Genomic DNA, 16,288 nt, shown 5'->3' on the forward strand with positions numbered 1-16,288 from the left:
TTTACAGGGGGTCCCGGGGAGCGTGTCTGTATTTACAGGGGGTCCCGGGGAGCGTGTCTGTATTTACAGGGGGTCCCGGGGAGCGTGTCTGTATTTACAGGGGGTCCCGGGGAGCGTGTCTGTATTTACAGGGGGTCCCGGGGAGCGTGTCTGTATTTACAGGGGGTCCCGGGGAGCGTGTCTGTATTTACAGGGGGTCCCGGGGAGCGTGTCGGTATTTACAGGAGGGGGTCCAGGGGAGTGGGTTGGTACTTACAGAGGCTGTGGTGAGTGTTTTCATACCTGTCGGGTTCCCCTGAATTTGGTATTTACAGAGGTCCTGGGGGTCTTTGAACCTAGAACTGAGAATAGTGCCACACCACACTGCCCAGGCCCTTCAGTCTACAATGTTGTGCTGGCTTTTTAACCTTCTCTGGTTAGGCCACATCTGGAGTATCTCACACAGTTCTGGTCACCCCACTCTTGGAAGGATGTTAAGCCTTTAGAGAGGGTGCAGAAGAGGTTCACCAGGATGCTGCCTGGTGTGCTATCAGGAGAGGCCAGACAAACTTGGGTTGTTTCCTTTGGAGCGTCAGAGACTGAGGGGAGATCTGATAAAGGTTTATAAGATTGTGAGAGACATAGATTGAGTAGACAGGGAGTATCTGTTTCCCCAGGGTTGAAATGTCTAACACCAGAGGGCATGCATTGAAGGTGAGAGGGGGTTGGTTCATAGGGGATGTGAGGGGCAAGTTTTTTTTGCTCTAGAATGTGCTGCCTGGTATGGTGGTAGAGACCAATACAGAAGGTGCAAGAGATGCCTGGATAGGCACAGGAATGTAATGAAGACAGAGGGATATGGATGTGGTATACATAGGAGGGATTATTGTTGGGTGCTTTTGATTTGCTTTTTAGCTGGTTCAGCACAACATTGTGGGCCAAATGGCCTGTTCCTGTGCTGTACTGTGTTATGTTCTGTGTTCCATGTACTCTAAGATGGATCTAACCTCCCTTCCCACTTAACTACCTGTATTTTATTGCTTTCTTAAGCTCCTTATAAGTGTGTATGGTATCTTTGAGGTACCTACGGATGTGGACCACAGAATCCTTCTGTTCCTCCACATTTAATGATTTCGTCATCATCGTTATGTACCATGTTGTATGACGTGGGTGATTATGGTCTTCCCATGACCATGATTGTTCTTGGCAAATTTTTCTACAGAAGCTATCTGCCGTCGTCGTCTTCTGGGCAGTGTCTTTACAAGAGGGGTGACCCCAGCCACTATCAATACTCTTCAGAGATTGTGTGCCTGGTGTCAGAGGTCTCAAAACCAGGACTTGTGATCTGCACCGACTGCTCATACAACCATCCATCGCCTGCTCCCAGGGCTTCAAGTGACCCTAACTAAGGGGTTAATTGCAGGTCACCTTGTCCAAGGGTGACCTGCAGGCTTGAGTACGGGGGCTTTCTGCCGACAGCCGCGCACACCGCCTGCTGTCCCGATGTTTCAGCCTCCCACGATGCTTCAGTGGGCGAATCTCCTCTGAGGAGTTTTGAAAACAGACAGGTGATACCAGGCGACATTAAGCCTAATTCTGATTCCGGACCCAGGGTCTCTGAGGAGCATCAGGTCTCACAGACCCCAAACAGGAGAAAATCTGCAGGTGCCGGAAATCCGAAGCAAAACCCGAAACATGGACCATGTAGTCTTTTCCACAGATGCTGCCTGGCCTGCTGAGTTCCTCCAGCATGTTGTGTGCGCTGCTGGCACATGGACTGCCGTGCTCTTGGGCAACATTTTTCAACGTCTCGACATCCTTGATGGATTTGACTGGTGATTTTGTTGTGCGTAGAAGCTGGAATGAGGAGCCTGGAGCCCTTTAGCAGCAAACCATCAAGAATGGTTTCTCTTCCAAGCCAGTAAGGTCTGAGTTTGTGAGCTCCCTTTGGAACAACTGGCCATTGATGCTTACAGTATGACTTTGATGCAGATTTAGTCCTTTTTCAACTCAGTGTGAATTTCCTCCAGTTTACTTGGTGATTCAGGAAGGGTTTCATGCACCTGAGTTCAGTAGATATTGGTGTCTTCCATGATGGTGGAGCCAGCTTCCAACCACACACGTTTGCATGGCATCTTCGATGGAGTATCTGGTGTTGTGAAAGGTTTGCCAAAGACCTGTTCAATGTCATAGTGACTGAGTGAGACCTCTGGCAGTTAGGGTCGACTACAGATGTTGTATCACATCTGTCTGTGATACGCAAGCCTGGGCACTGCGATGCGGAGAGCAAACTGTGGCCCATGTAGCAAGCTCCCCCTCTCCACACCAGATGAACCCAAAGGTATGGCGGAGACCGGTACAGTTTGGTACCAGCAATGTCACAGGAGCTGCCGGTCAGTGTTAAACTCAACTTGGGGCTGCCTTAGGGACTCCAGCTCTGGATTTCTCCCTCGGGGTTTACTCCCGGAGCCTTCCCCACATGAGTGGGTATAGCCGCAAGGCAGCGGAGGTTTGAGACGGGAGATTTCCTTCTAGCTGAGCTGCCAACCACGGCTGACGAGCCCCATCGTCCCGAAGTGACTGGTTTTAAGCCACCCTTGCTCCGTCTCCATTGAGATTGAACTTATAATTTAAATAAATTCAATTTATCCACTTTGGTGGCAAGAACAGGAAGGCAGATTACTATCTGAATGGTGTCAAGTTAGGAAAAGGGGAAGTACAACGAGATCTAGGTGTCCTTGTTCATCAGTCACTGAAAGTAAGCATGCAGCTACAGCAGGCAGTGAAGAAAGCTAATGGCATGTTGGCCTTCATAACAAGGGGAGTTGAGTATAAGAGCAAAGAGGTCCTTCTGCAGTTGTACAGGGCCCTGGTGAGACCACACCTGGGGTACTGTGTACAGTTCTGGTCTCCAAATTTGAGGAAGGACATTTTAGCTATTGAGGGAGTGCAGCGTAGGTTCACAAGGTTAATTCCCGGGATGGCGGGAATGTCATATGTTGAAAGATTGGAGTGACTGGACTTGTATGCTCTGGAATTTAGAAGGATGAGAGGGGATCTGATCGAAACATATACAATTATTAAGGGATTGGACACGCTAGAGGCAGGAAACATGTTCCTGATGTTGGGGGAGTCCAGAACCAGAGGCCACAGTTTAAGACTAAGGGGTAGACCATTTAGAATGGAGTTGAGGAAAAACTTTTTCACACAGAGGGTTGTGGTTCTGTGGAATGCTCTGCCTCAGAAGGCAGTGGAGGCCAATTCTCTGGATGCTTTCAAGAAAGAGTTAGATAGAGCTCTTAAAGATAGTGGAGTGAAGGGATATGGGGAGAAGGCAGGAAAAGGGTACTGATTGTGGATGATCAGCCATGATCACAGTGAATGGCGGTGCTGGCTTGAGGGGCTGAATGGCCTACTCCTGCACCTATTGTCTCCTGTCAGTAGAAATGATTCCGCTGGACTTAGTAGCTGAGGTGCATGTCCAGGAGCTGGAGTTGGTTGCCAGAGGCTCTTTGAGGCACACACCATTTGATGGGTAGCGGGAGCTTGACCCCATTATCACCACCGACTGTAACAACCTTACAGAAGCAACACTGGTGTTCTTTGATTTGAACGAAGCCACCATTGTTATAACAGTATTGCGTAAGCCTCATCCTGAATCTTTGCAGACGTGGAGGTAAGTCTTCCAAGTGTTTTGAGCTGAGGAGACTGACAACAGGATTGTGGTCTGTTTCAAGCAGGAACTTAGTGCCTATCAAGCAGCTTGATAGGCACTAAATTATTATATTGTAATTTGTCCTCTGCTGTGCCTATTGTCTTGTTTATTAATTATTGTACTGCCCTGCACTGTTTTGTGCTCTTTATGTAGTCCTGTGCAGGTCTGTAGTCTAGTGCAGTTTTTATGTTTTACGTAGTCTGGTGTAGCCTTGTGCTGTCTCACATAGTCTAGTGTAGTTTTGTGTTGTTTTGTGTAGCACCATGGTCCTGGAGGAAGGTTGTTTTGTTTTTACTGTGTACTGCACCAGCAGCTTATGGTCGAAATGACGATAAACTTGACTTGACTTGACTTGAGCTGAGCATTCAGAAAACCACATGAGAGCCAATGACATCAAAGTTGCTGGTGAACGCAGCAGGCCAGGCAGCATCTCTAGGAAGAGGTACAGTCGACGTTTCAGGCCCAGACCCTTCATCAGGACTTGACCCGAAACGTCGACTGTATCTCTTCCTAGAGATGCCAACTGGCCTGCTGCATTCACCAGCAACTTTGATGTGTGTTGCTTGAAATTCCAGCATCTGCAGAATTCCTTGTGTTTGAAAGCCAATGTCTCCTTTTCGATTTGGGCATAATGCTGTTCAGTAGAAGTCAGGGCACTTGATGCATATGCCACCTGTTTCCGTACACACACCACTGGGATAAAGGAAGAGGCATCTGCTGAAACCTTAGTTGCTTTGCTCAGATCAAAGAAAGCCAATGTTGGTGGAGAGAAAAGCTCTGTTTTATGTGATGAGAATGACGACTTCTGAGGTGTGTCCCAGGTCCAAAGGTTTCTCTGGGAGAGGAAGTCAAGCAATGGCTTTGTTTTCTCTGCCAAATCTGGCATGAACTTCCCCTGCTGGTTTACCATGCCGGGGGAGCTGTGGATCTCTGATACATCCACAGGTTGTTCCATGTTCTGAACTCCTGCCCATTTGCCTGAATCTGGTTGCACTCCCTCTGAGGACAGTTGGTGGCCCAGGAAATTCACCTCCAACTTTGCAAAGTTGCTTTTCTTTTCCAGGGTGATTCCAGCATGTTCCTGTTTCTCCAGGACGGCATCCACTCTTCTGTCTTGTTCCTCACCTGAGCCTCTGAGGATGAGTGTCTATCATCCACGTGAGAGAGTATTCCTTCCTGTCCTTCCAAGATTTGGTTCATCCTCATCATCAGGGCCTGATGAGATGCCAAAAGGGAGCGTCTTGAAGGCATAGTGCCCATATGCAATTCAGGAGCTAAAAGGACCTGCCAGAACCCCGAGTTTGCATCTGGTTTGGTGAAGAGCTTTGTTCCGCCTGGCAGACCCAATGTGTGTTCAGTGGAGGGCAGAACAAACTTCCCACCTCAGTTTGGTTAGACCAACATCACTGTGTACCCCCTCCCTCCCCAGGCCTGTGCACTTCCCCTGCCACTGAACATTGTTTAGCGAATCCAACCTCGCAGTGAGATTTGGCTTCTCAGCGGCATGTCGTCGCAGTAGAGCTGAGAAGGGATTCTGAACAACGTGGCCATCCTCACACTGAGCTTATATTGCCCTGGCCCCATGAGCGCTTTCTGCGCTTGGTTCAGTGAAAGTCCTGCTTTCTTTGCCAGTTTTGTGAACGGATATTTGGGACGGCCGTGCCATCTGTCCCAGTGTCCATTTTGCAACTGAACTGTAGTACAGCAGCCTTGCCTGTTTGAATCTAGAGCCCCCAAGGAAAGCTCTCCCTGCGCCTGAAGGGCTGTTTTTGGCCTTTATAACGGCCAACTCTATTGCCTTGGTGGCATTTTGCTGGACAGACCTCTTCGATGTGAAATTGAGACTTGCTGCGTCTCCTGCAGTTGGACATCTTAACTGCTCTTTGTCTGCTTTGCTTGAGCTGAGCTCTACTGTCCCCTCTCTCTGGCTGCACCTTGTTTGTACCCTCCTTTTTATACAGCCTCTTCCTTTACCTCAGCATCATTTTCGTGCCCGAGTTCTGCCTGTTGCTGACAAACATTCTCACTCTGCCTGATTTCAGCAGCGTGTGATATGCATGCAACTGCGGTCTCTCTGATAATCTGTTGTCCAGTGTGCCCGACAACAATCCGGTCTCCAATGAGCTCATCTCTCAGGTTTCCATATGCACAGCTGTCTGACAGGATATACAATGCTACGATGAAGTCACTTGTGCTTTCACCTGGCTCCTGTTTTCTGGAATTGAACTTTGCCCTCTCCTATATCACATTTCAAATTTAAAGAAATGTTCTTTAAGTTTGTCCTGGACTGTCTGGTGCTCCCTTTTCTGAGCATCTGTCAGTTCTAATCCACCCATGATGTTATCTACTTTGTCACCCATGCAATATATCAGTGTGCTTACTTGATGCTCTTCTGAAGCTTGAGTCAGATTGCTTGCAACCCTAAATCTTTCAACTGAGCCATCTCTCAAAGTCCCCTGGTTAAGAGAAAGGTAATGTCTTGGGGGGGGCAGGGGGCTTTATTTAATAAATAGATGCAGGCACTGCAGCCGTTTGCTCCATGTTCCTGTTTGTTTGTTCATTTTTAATTTTATTTATTTGGACTACAAGTGCTTTCTTTCCTCTCCCTGAGACTCTGACTGACTCCTCTGCTGTGTCTTGTGTCTCTGTGTAGTTCCCTAGGCTAGCGGCCCACAGATGATTACAGTGTATCCATTGTGGATGCTGCTCAAAGGCATTGCCTAGCAACCCTGGCTAGTCCTCTCAGCTCTGCCTAATGGTGCATAGAATTAGCAAAATAATTTGCTGGATAGTTTCCATAGGTGTATGCAACCGAAACAAGTCTTACTGTCAATTCTTGCTTATGGGGGAATCTCCTTCATTCTGTAGGCTGAATTCATTGACTGTCCACCACTTCTGATATCATGTTGTGTTTGATACTGAGGGATGGTGCAGAGCACACAAGGACACCAGCAGGCAGGACCTCCAACTCAACTTTATTGATAACCCTGCTTGAACAATATGTGAACTCCCACCATGTGGGAGCAGCTAAGGATTAACCTATTAATGACCACAACATCTGGTATATGCCCTCTTCTCAGGCACTGCCATCTGGGGAGGAGGTACAGGACCCTGGAGACCTACAAGGGTGGCGCAGTAGCATAGCGGTTGGCGCAACGCTTTACGGTCTCTGTGACAGGGTTCAATTCTTGCCGCTGCCTGTAAAGCGTTTGCACGTTTTTCCCCGTGACTGCATGCATTTCCTCCAGGTGCTCTGGTTTCCTCCCTCAGGCCTGATTAGACTAAGGTTATAGCTGGAGGTTGCTGGGTGGCGTGGCTCAAAGGGCAGGAAGGGCGTATTCTGTGCTGTATCTCAATAAATGAATTTTAAAAATGTATACATTTATATATAACTCACCCCATTCAGGAACAGCTTCTTCCCCTCTGCCATCAGATTTCTGAACAATCTTGAACTCATGAACCCTTTTCTCTTTTGCAATATTAACTTATGTGTTTATTACTTACGGTAGTTTTTTAATGCCTTAAGGTGTTGCTGCAAAACAATAAATTTTGCACCATAAATCTGTAAATCTTGTAATAAGTCTGATTCTGATTGTTACTCACATGCTACGCCTGGAAAACTAATTAGCACCAACCCACCGCTGCTTTATTGTCTGCAGATACTTTTGAGAGTTGCAGGCTGGGTTAAAGGACCATACCAAATGTACATCATGCTCGAATGTTAGAGTCACACAAACCAAGAATCGCCTCCATGCCGGAGATTACCGAGCTCTTGGGGAACTTTGCGAGAGTTGCCGAGTGGTGGGGTGGGTTTAAAAGTTGCTCGGGCCGGAGAGCGGCGAAAATTGCCGAGCATCCTCGGGTCGAGGGGTTTCCGACGGTTGGGCTGCATCGGAAAGGGGCGTGGCTGGCGTCACGGCGGTGACGTATGGCAGGGTGGAGGCGGGGTGAGGGAAAATGAGGGTGGGAGGCTCTCATTGGCACGGGCTTTGACGCAGAGGCAGGTAGTTGGCTAGGGGAGTGAAGGGGGCGGATCCCCGAAATGGAGAGTAAGGGGGGGGCTGGGGGCGGGCTTGTTGGTACAGGGTGGGCGTGGTCTCCAAGGAAGAGGAGGTGGGCGCGGTTCTTTTTAATTCCAGTTTGGAGGCGTGGTTACAGACGCAACCAATGAGAACGGCCAGGCGTGGCCTAACGGGCAGCGACAGGGCGAGGGCGGGGAGGGGGCCGAGGCAGCCAATAAGGGACGTGTTTCCTCTTCCATGCTCCGGCCAGGGGGCGGGGCTAGGGAAAGTTGGTCAAAGGGGGCAGCCAATGAGAGGACGGAGGGAGGCGGATCGGCGCCAGATGGGCGCGGTTTCCCGACGGAGCCATCGAGGGAAGAAGGGGCGGGGCTTGGGCCGGCGGCGCCGGAGATTGCCGAGGTTTGCCGAAGGCGGCCATTTTGCCGGGCCGGACCCTGGGTCGGTAGTGTGCGAGCGGTTCCGCTTTTCCCGCTGAAGGCGGCGGCGGCGGCGGCGGCGGCGAGGAGACGGGAGAGCGGGGTCCCCCGTGGGGAGGGTGGGCGGGACGAGGAGCGGGGCCCGAGCCCGTGCACACGGAGGAGGTGGGGTGCAGCAGGAGGAGGAGAGAGAAAACACACCCGGGTATTTATGCTGCAAATCCCCCCGCTCGCCGCAAGTTGACGGGTTTAAAACGACCCCGGGAGGCCCCGAAGCCTCGGGGTTCGAGTGACGCTCTAGCCGGGTTGCCCCTCAGCACCCCCGGGCGGCTTCCCTCCATGTGAACCATTCCCCCCCCCCAACTCCTGATCATTTTTTAAAAATTTGCCCAATTATTCCTAAAGTTTCTTCTAGTGATTTTTTTCTTCCTTCCATGTCCGGCTCGACCAGCTGAGCTAGTTTTTTTTTTGAAAAAAAATAGTTGTATATATTTTCGTTTTTTTTTAATTTAAAAGTTTTTTTTTCCGCGTGGAGATTTTCAATTTATCGATATGTCCACGAGAACACCATTGCCTACACTCAACGAGACTGACCAGGTAAGTGTGGCTGGCTTTATTGGCTCCCAGTGCACTGTTGACTGTAATGTGGATGTTTATTTGGTGCCCGAGTTGCTTTAGGATTAAGGTGCCACGTTTTAATGTGGCACACTGAGGTTGCCTGGGTCTGGGGTAAGGGGGAGACGGTGGAGGCAAGGGCCCTGGTGTCTGTTTCCCTGGGCTCCCCTTGTCTGCTCGGGTAGGGCTGATCCCTCCCCAAGGCGGCAGGCTAGGAGAGCTCCCTGTGTTACAAATTTCCATGGATTTGCTCCCCTGGGTCTTGGCGATGTCAGTGTTTCTGGGGTCTCCTCTCTTTTTGAGATACAGAGTGGAAAATGCTCTTTGAGCTGCCCATTCAATCCGAGCCTAATCGCAGGACAGTTTACAATGACCAGCTAAGCTACCAACCGGTACGTCTTTGGACTGTGGGAGGGAACCAGAGCACCCGGAGGAAACCCACCCGATTATGGGGAGAACGTGCAAACCCCTCGCGGGCAGCAACGGGAATTAAACCCAGGGTGCTGGTACCGTAAATGGTGCTAGCCACTATGTTACCGCGCGTCCTGTTCTCTGCGGGGGTCTGTCAGCGGGGTTCCTGGGTTCTGTCTCCCCCCCCCCCGGGAACCCCTTGATTGTGGGCTCGGGATGGTGATAACATCACTGAGATCTCTCTCCCGCCCCTGACCCGGGTTTAGCTCGAGGGGTCTCCGTGAGATTTGTTAAAGTCTGCTATTCCCACACCCCATTCTCCTTTCCCTTCGCTTCCGCACAAGGCACGTTTCCCACCTTCTCCTCTGAAAGTTGCCGTGACCATGCTGAGTTACTATCATGTTAGCTGTGTTGCCTTGGAGCAAGCTGTTTCTGCTCCTGGAGGTTGGTTCTGTCTTTTGCAAAGTCGGGGCCAAATCGCTGCCCGCCGCCGCCGCCAAACCAGTCCAAAAGGTTTGGATGGAGCTCCTATATGTGGCCGCTGCATTTGGTTCACCAGTAACACCTGCTTGTTAATGCAAATTTCTAATCAGCCAATCACATGGCAACAACTCAATGCAAAAAAGCATGCAGACACAGTCAAGAGGTTCAGTTGTTGTTCTGACGAAACAACAGAATAGGGGAGAAATGTGACTTGGATTGATTGTTGGTGCCAGGCGGGGTGGTTTGAGTATCTCAGAAACTGCTGATCTCCTGGGATTTTCACGCACACAGTCTCCAGAGTTTACAGAGAATGGTGCGAGAAACAAAAAAAAACACCCAGTGAGCGACAGTTCTGAGAGAGGTCAGAGGAGAATGGCCAGACTGGTTCAAGCTGACGGGAAGGTGACAGTAACTCAAATAACCACACGTTACAACAGTGCAGGAGAGCATCTCTGAAAGCACAACACGTTGAACCTAGAGGTGGACGGGCGACAGCAGAGCCGAAGACCACAAACATACATCCAGTTAGCAAGTTTCCCAGCTCATGCCGGTGACAGTTCTGGTTCTGGCTACTTTGTTGAGTACAGGAGGTGCCTAGTACTTTGGCCGCTGACTGAGAACGTGCTGGTTCTCTCTCTGTCTATTCTTGGGGTACCTTGGTGGTTAGTGCAGCATAGTAACAGTTCGGCATTGGTACTGGGAGTTCAGTCCCAGCGCCGTTCGTCAGGAGTTTGCACGTTCCTCCCCTCAGAGCGTAGGTTTCTGAAAGACGTACCAAGGCATGTGTTAATTGGCCAGAGTAAATTATTTTGTGATTAGGCTAGGGTTAAATTGGTGGTTTGCTGGGCCGGAAGAGCCTGTTCTGCTCTGTATCTCCAAATAAAATTTAAAAAAAAATGACATACATGCGTTGTTTATAAGCAAAAACGGAAGCTGCCTGTATTTACCCCAAGCTGCCTGTATTTACTTCCCTCCTGAAGCGTTGGTCTCCTCGAGTGGGGCTGTAATTGCACGCGCGCGGGTCTGTGTGAGTGCGTGTGTCTGGGTTTCTCGTTGTAACTGCCTCTGCTGCTGCACATTCATGGCTGTGCGCGGTTCGCGGCGAAGGTTTACAACCCCCAGGTTAAACGTGCTCGTGGAATACGAGGAGCCTGTTGCTGCCTTGCTGTCAAAGTGAGAGTAGTTGTGCGTTTCCTGCCCGATGGAAGGGGCGTCGGCGGAAGCTTGCTACTGTTTACGCCCGAAACGCTGGGGGGTGGGGGGAGCTCAGCAGATCAGGCAGCATCTGCGGCGGGGAATAAACGGGCAACGTTTTGGGCTGAGGCCCTTCAGGGGGAAGAAACTAGAATAAGAGGTTGGGGGGCAGCCTGGCTTTGATCACCCCCTCCCAGTCCATCGCTGACAAAGCCCTCCCCACCATTGAGCACATCTACACGGAGCGCGTTCAGCAGCATCCGTCATCAAAGACCCTCAGCACCGGGTTCAGGAAGAGTTACTGCCCCCCTCACCCATCAGGCTCCTGAACCAGAGGGGGTAACTTCACTCACCCCAACACTGAACTGTTCCCGTAACCTGTAGGCTCACTTTCAAGAACTCTTCCCCTCATGTTATCGATAAATATTATTGATTATTATTTTTCTATTTTGTATTTGCACAGTTTCTTGCACACTGGTGGTTTGTTCGTCGGTTTTTTGCTGACTGTAGTGTTTTTTTGCATTTGCTGTGAGCGGCCTGGTGGCTGAAGGGTGGTGTGGGAGTCGAGGCTCCTGTACCTCCCTCCCATTGCCAGACGGGGGGGAAATGCAAGTCGGGGCTGGTAAAGCTGGCAAATCTGTGAATGGTCCGTGAACGGAGGTGCGCCGATGATATCATAGTGCAGTTTGTATGGTTAGCGTGGCACTGTAGCAGCTTGGTGTTCGGTTCCAGCGGCCTGCGTAAAGGGATTTGGTCCGTTCTTCCTGAGCGCGCGCGTGGGTTTCCTCCCACGGTCCAAAGGAGCTACCGGTGCGTAGGTTCGTTAGTCCTGCGATTTAGGCTGGGGTTAAATCGGTGGGGTGGCTCGGTGAGCTGGAGGGACCTGGCCCGTGTTTGTAAGTAAAAGTTTGTTTCGCGTGCCATCCATGCAGATTGTTTAATCACATCTCTGCAACGTGAACACAGTTACAGAGTAAAGAACAGCACTCAGAAAGTGCAGGTAAACAGGAAGGTGCAAGGCCTGAGTGAGGTAAACTGAGGATGGGTCCATTTTGTCATACTGGGGGACATTTCCTGGTACTTGGGAGTTTGTAGAGATTCAGCATGACGTTGAAAACCTTGACAAACTTCTACAGATGTGTGGTGGAGAGTGTAGTGAGTGGATGCATCACGGCCTGGTATGGGAACCCCAGTGCCCTCGAATGGAAAATCCTACTCAAAGTAATGGATATGGCCCAGTCCATCACGGGTAAGGCCCTCCCCACCATTGAGCACATCTATGTGAAACGCTGTTGCAGGAAAGCAGCATCCATCATCAGAGATCCCCACCACCCAGGCCGTGCTCTCTTCTCGCTGCTGCCATCAGGTAGAAGGTCCAGGAGCCTCAGGACTCGCACCACCAGGTTCAGGAACAGTTACTACTCTTCAACCGTCAGGCTCTTGAATGAAAGGGGATAACCACACTCACTTGCCCTTCCATTCAGATGTTCCCACACCAGTGATCTCACTTTAAGGACTCTTTATCTCATGCTCTTGTTATTTATTACTATTTATTTATATTTGTATTTGCACAGTTTGTTGTCTTCTGCACTCTGGTTGCTCGTTCATTGATCCTGGTTACAGTTACTATTCTATAGATTTGCTGAGTGTGCCCACAGGAAAATGCTTGTACATATGCTTTGAACTTCAGTGGCCTCATAACAACGGGATACAAGCTGATAACAGAAAGTAAAACTTGCACGTTGTGATCACTCGAGTCGAGTGAGATGTTCTCCTCAGGGGTTGTCTGTAGGTGGCTGTGGAGGCTGATCTGGGATCCACGTGTGCTGGTGCAGTGTGGGTATGTGTGCGTGGTGGCTGTGGTGCACCATAACGCCGTGTGCAAAGTAAACATAAAGAAACTAATGCGAGTTGAAGGAGAAATGTACAATCTGAAGTATGTCACGAACCTGATGGCATTGGGGGGGGGAAGCTATTGTTGAACCTTGAGGTGTGGATCTTCGGGCCTCATTGTGGCAGTGGAGGAGGCCGTAGGGAGTCGAAGTGGATGGCCAACAGGAGATTCTGCCTTTTGTGGCGGATGGAGCGAAGGCGTTGGGCGGGTGGTCCCACCAGAATGCGTTGGGTCTTACTGATGTTCGGAAGCCGCGTTGGGAACACCGGTACAGGAGCTGATCCCGACAGGCTTTCCGGTGAAGCGTCACCTGGCCTTGGAGGGCCTTATGGTGGTGAGCGAGGTGGTATCGGGGCAGGTGTAGCACTCGTCCTGCTTGCAGGGATAATTACACAGTGCGCTCAGGTGGATGAATGTCGGGGTAGAGATAATGTCTCCACCAAAGAAAGTATGTGGCGCTCCTTCCCTCCGCTAGCCTGCAGGTCACCCTCGGGCGAGGTGTAGCACCTGCTTAGCCCCCCGATCAGGGTCACGTGGAGCCATGGGAGAGGTGGTGGATGGTCGTACGAGCAGCCGGTGCAGATCACAAGCTCTGGTTATGCGACCACTGACAATCTCTGCAGAATTTTGATAGTAGCTGGAGTCACCCATCTTGTAAAGACACTGCCCAGAAGAAGGCAATGGTTACAAAAAAAAAATAGTTTTGTAGAAAAATTTACCAAGAGCAATCATGATCATGGAAAGACCATGATCACCCGCATCATACAACGTGGTGCTTAATGATGGTGATTGAGGCAAAATCAGCTAAAACAGGGAAAGGAGAGTGCAAAGCACGTGGAAGGGCATAACAATCTAGATTGTGAATTCCTGGCCATCCAGTAGAAACCTGTGTCCCACTGGCTGCAGTCTACCATCACTACAGGACAAAGAAGTGGGTAGAAAAATTCATTGCAGTCACTGCCAACCCTGTCTTCTCCAAAAGTTGCCTTCTCAAAAGTGAGATAGGGGCCACTAAAACAAAAACTTCACATCATCTTAAGAGCTTCCACCTCAGGCAGTTAATCTGATCTGCCATTGTGGTTTGCTCCCCACTCCACCCCCCCCCCCCCATCTATTACCCCATCACTGCACCGTAAACACTTTAAACCACTTTATAGAAAGCTGTTTAAATTGCAAGTGCTTGCTGGGATTTGCGTGCTTTTGCGCACGCACAGGACGGCGGCCACACCCCAGTGCACTGCTGCCAGAGACGGGCTGAAGCTGGTGAGGGTTGCCGGCCGGCCTCGTACCCCAGTGAGACGGGGACCTGCCCGTCCTGGCGTGTGGACTGGGCCGCCGAGACCCAGCGGCCAGGGAGGCCGTTCTGAAATGCTCAGCAGAGAGCCCAGGGCACGACACGGCACAGAAGACGTCACATCATCCGCTGCAAACCGAGGATGTCTTCAGTTTGTGATGACGACTTGCACCACTGCACCTGGACTTCTGACACCAATAGAGTGGAACAGCCCCACTGCAACAACTTATCCACTGTAAAAACTCTCCCGGACAGAGTCATAGAAAAGCACAGCATAGAAATGGGCTCTTCAGCCCATCTCGTCCATTTAACTACCTGCTGGTGTTGACTTGCACCCAGGCCGTACCCCTACCACCCATGTGCCTATCCAAACTTCTCTTCAACAGTGAAATCGGGCTCGCCACTTGTGATGGCAGCTTGTTCCACACTCTCACCACCCTCTCAGTTCTCCTGTCGTGGGATATGACAGACAACCGACGTTCTATATCTGTACTGTAGCCTTTAAACTTATTCCTCATCTAGTTCTTTATAATTGTTGAATGTTGTTGACCAACAGACCACAGTAAGTTCCCAATACAGTGGATTCTGGTTAACTGGGACGCATCGGGACAAGTACATTTTGGCCCAATTAAGCGGCTGCCCCAATTAGCCGACATTTTATGGAAATTAGTTCCGCCACCTCCAATGGGATCCCACCACCAAGCGCATCTACCCCAGCCCCCCCACTGCACCCAGCCCCCTCCCAACCCCCCACCAATTTCTGCTTTCCACAGGGATCGCTCCCTACGCGACTCCCTTGTCCATTCGTCCCTCCCCACTGATCTCCCTCCTGGCACTGATCCTTGCAAGCAGAACAATTGCTTCACCTGCCCCTACACCTCCCTCCCTCCCTCCCTCCCTCCCTACCATCCAGGGCTGCAAACAGTCCTTCTAGATGAGGCGACACTTCTCCAGTGAGTCTGTTGGGGTCATATACTGTGTCTGGTACTCCCAGTGAGGCCCAACGTAGATTGGGAGACCGCTTCGCTGAGCATCTACTCTCTGTCCGCCAGAACAAGCGGGATCTCTCAGTGATCACCCATTTTAATTCCACTTCCCATTCTGCTACGTCTGTCCATGGCCTCCACTGTCGTGATGAGGCCACACTTAGGTTGGAAGAACAACACCTTATATGGGTAGCCTCCAACCTGATGGCATGAACATCGATTTCTCAAACTTCCGATAATGCCCCCCAACCCTCTTCCCCCTTCCCTCTCTCACCTCATCTCCTTGCCCACCAATGGCCTCCTGCTGGTTCTCCTTCCCCTTTTTCTTTCTTCCACGGCATTCTGTCTCTTTCACCAGTCCACTTCCCAGCTCTTCACTTCATCCCTCCCCTTCCTGGTTTCACCGATCACCTGGAGATTTTCTCCCCCCCCCCCCCCCGCCCCGCACCTTTTAAACCTACTCCTCAGCTTTTTTCCTCCAGTTCCCCCAAAACATCGACTGTATTTCCCCCCCCCACCCCCATAGATGCTGCCTGGCCTGCTGAGTTCCTCCAGCATTTTGTGTGTGTTGCTCAGATTTTCAGCATCTGCAGAGTTTCTCTTGCAACCCAGAAAGACCCCAGTTTGTGGTGACTGCACATACCACTGGACCCAAATTTCCGAAGTCGAGAGAGTGGAACTGTCCCAGTGGAACAACTTTTCCACTTTTAAAGACTCTTCCTCACAAGTTTCACTTTCATTGGATATGTTGGACAACCAATTTACAGTCGATTATTTTGACTGTAAATGAACAAAATTAGTGCAGGTACCGTGTGTAGATAATGGACTGCCTTCATACAGTGCTTTTGACAATTGTATCCTCCAGATCTTCATTTTCATTGTAACATTCAAGATGTTGTCGATACCTTCAAATTCTTGTAGAACCTAACTTGTTGAAGTAGTGAAATTTTCACTGCAGTCTGTTTCTGGCATCTCAAGCCTGAATGCTTGAAGCCACAGCGAGCAAAAGTTTTAAATTGTCTTGCTGTTATTTATCACCAACTATTGGCTACAAAAATCACAGCTTTTTGAACACAACACACGCAACTGATGCTATTTAAAAACTTTGCATTAAGCAAGGTGTAGTGTCTAGCAGCCACACAAGTTCACGTGTCTGATGCGAGTTCAGGGGTTCTGATCCTGGTGTCCTGGTCACCTTGCTTGATGGCATAAAAAAGGCTGGGAACCCCTGTGCCGGTTAGAAACTGTTCGGCAATAGTTTTCTGTCCCAATTAAGTGG

At 50.3% G+C, this 16,288-nt stretch overlaps 1 protein-coding gene across 4 annotated transcripts in view; it reads left to right on the top strand.

The window, feature by feature from the left end:
- Positions 1-8,246: 8,246 nt before the first annotated feature.
- Positions 8,247-16,288, top strand: part of mark2b (MAP/microtubule affinity-regulating kinase 2b) — a 180,669-nt gene continuing 172,627 nt past the window's right edge. For 3 of the 4 annotated variants that reach the window (XM_072245999.1, XM_072246000.1, XM_072246002.1), the window contains exon 1: positions 8,247-8,729. In XM_072245999.1, the coding sequence (XP_072102100.1) occupies positions 8,685-8,729 (45 nt within the window). In that variant the 5' untranslated portion in view covers positions 8,247-8,684. The remainder of the gene's footprint in view (positions 8,730-16,288) is intronic. The other variant, XM_072246005.1, reaches the window with a different exon arrangement.

Source organism: Mobula birostris, chromosome 28 (assembly GCF_030028105.1).
Source record: "Mobula birostris isolate sMobBir1 chromosome 28, sMobBir1.hap1, whole genome shotgun sequence".
In the NCBI taxonomy this organism is placed as follows: domain Eukaryota; kingdom Metazoa; phylum Chordata; class Chondrichthyes; order Myliobatiformes; family Myliobatidae; genus Mobula; species Mobula birostris.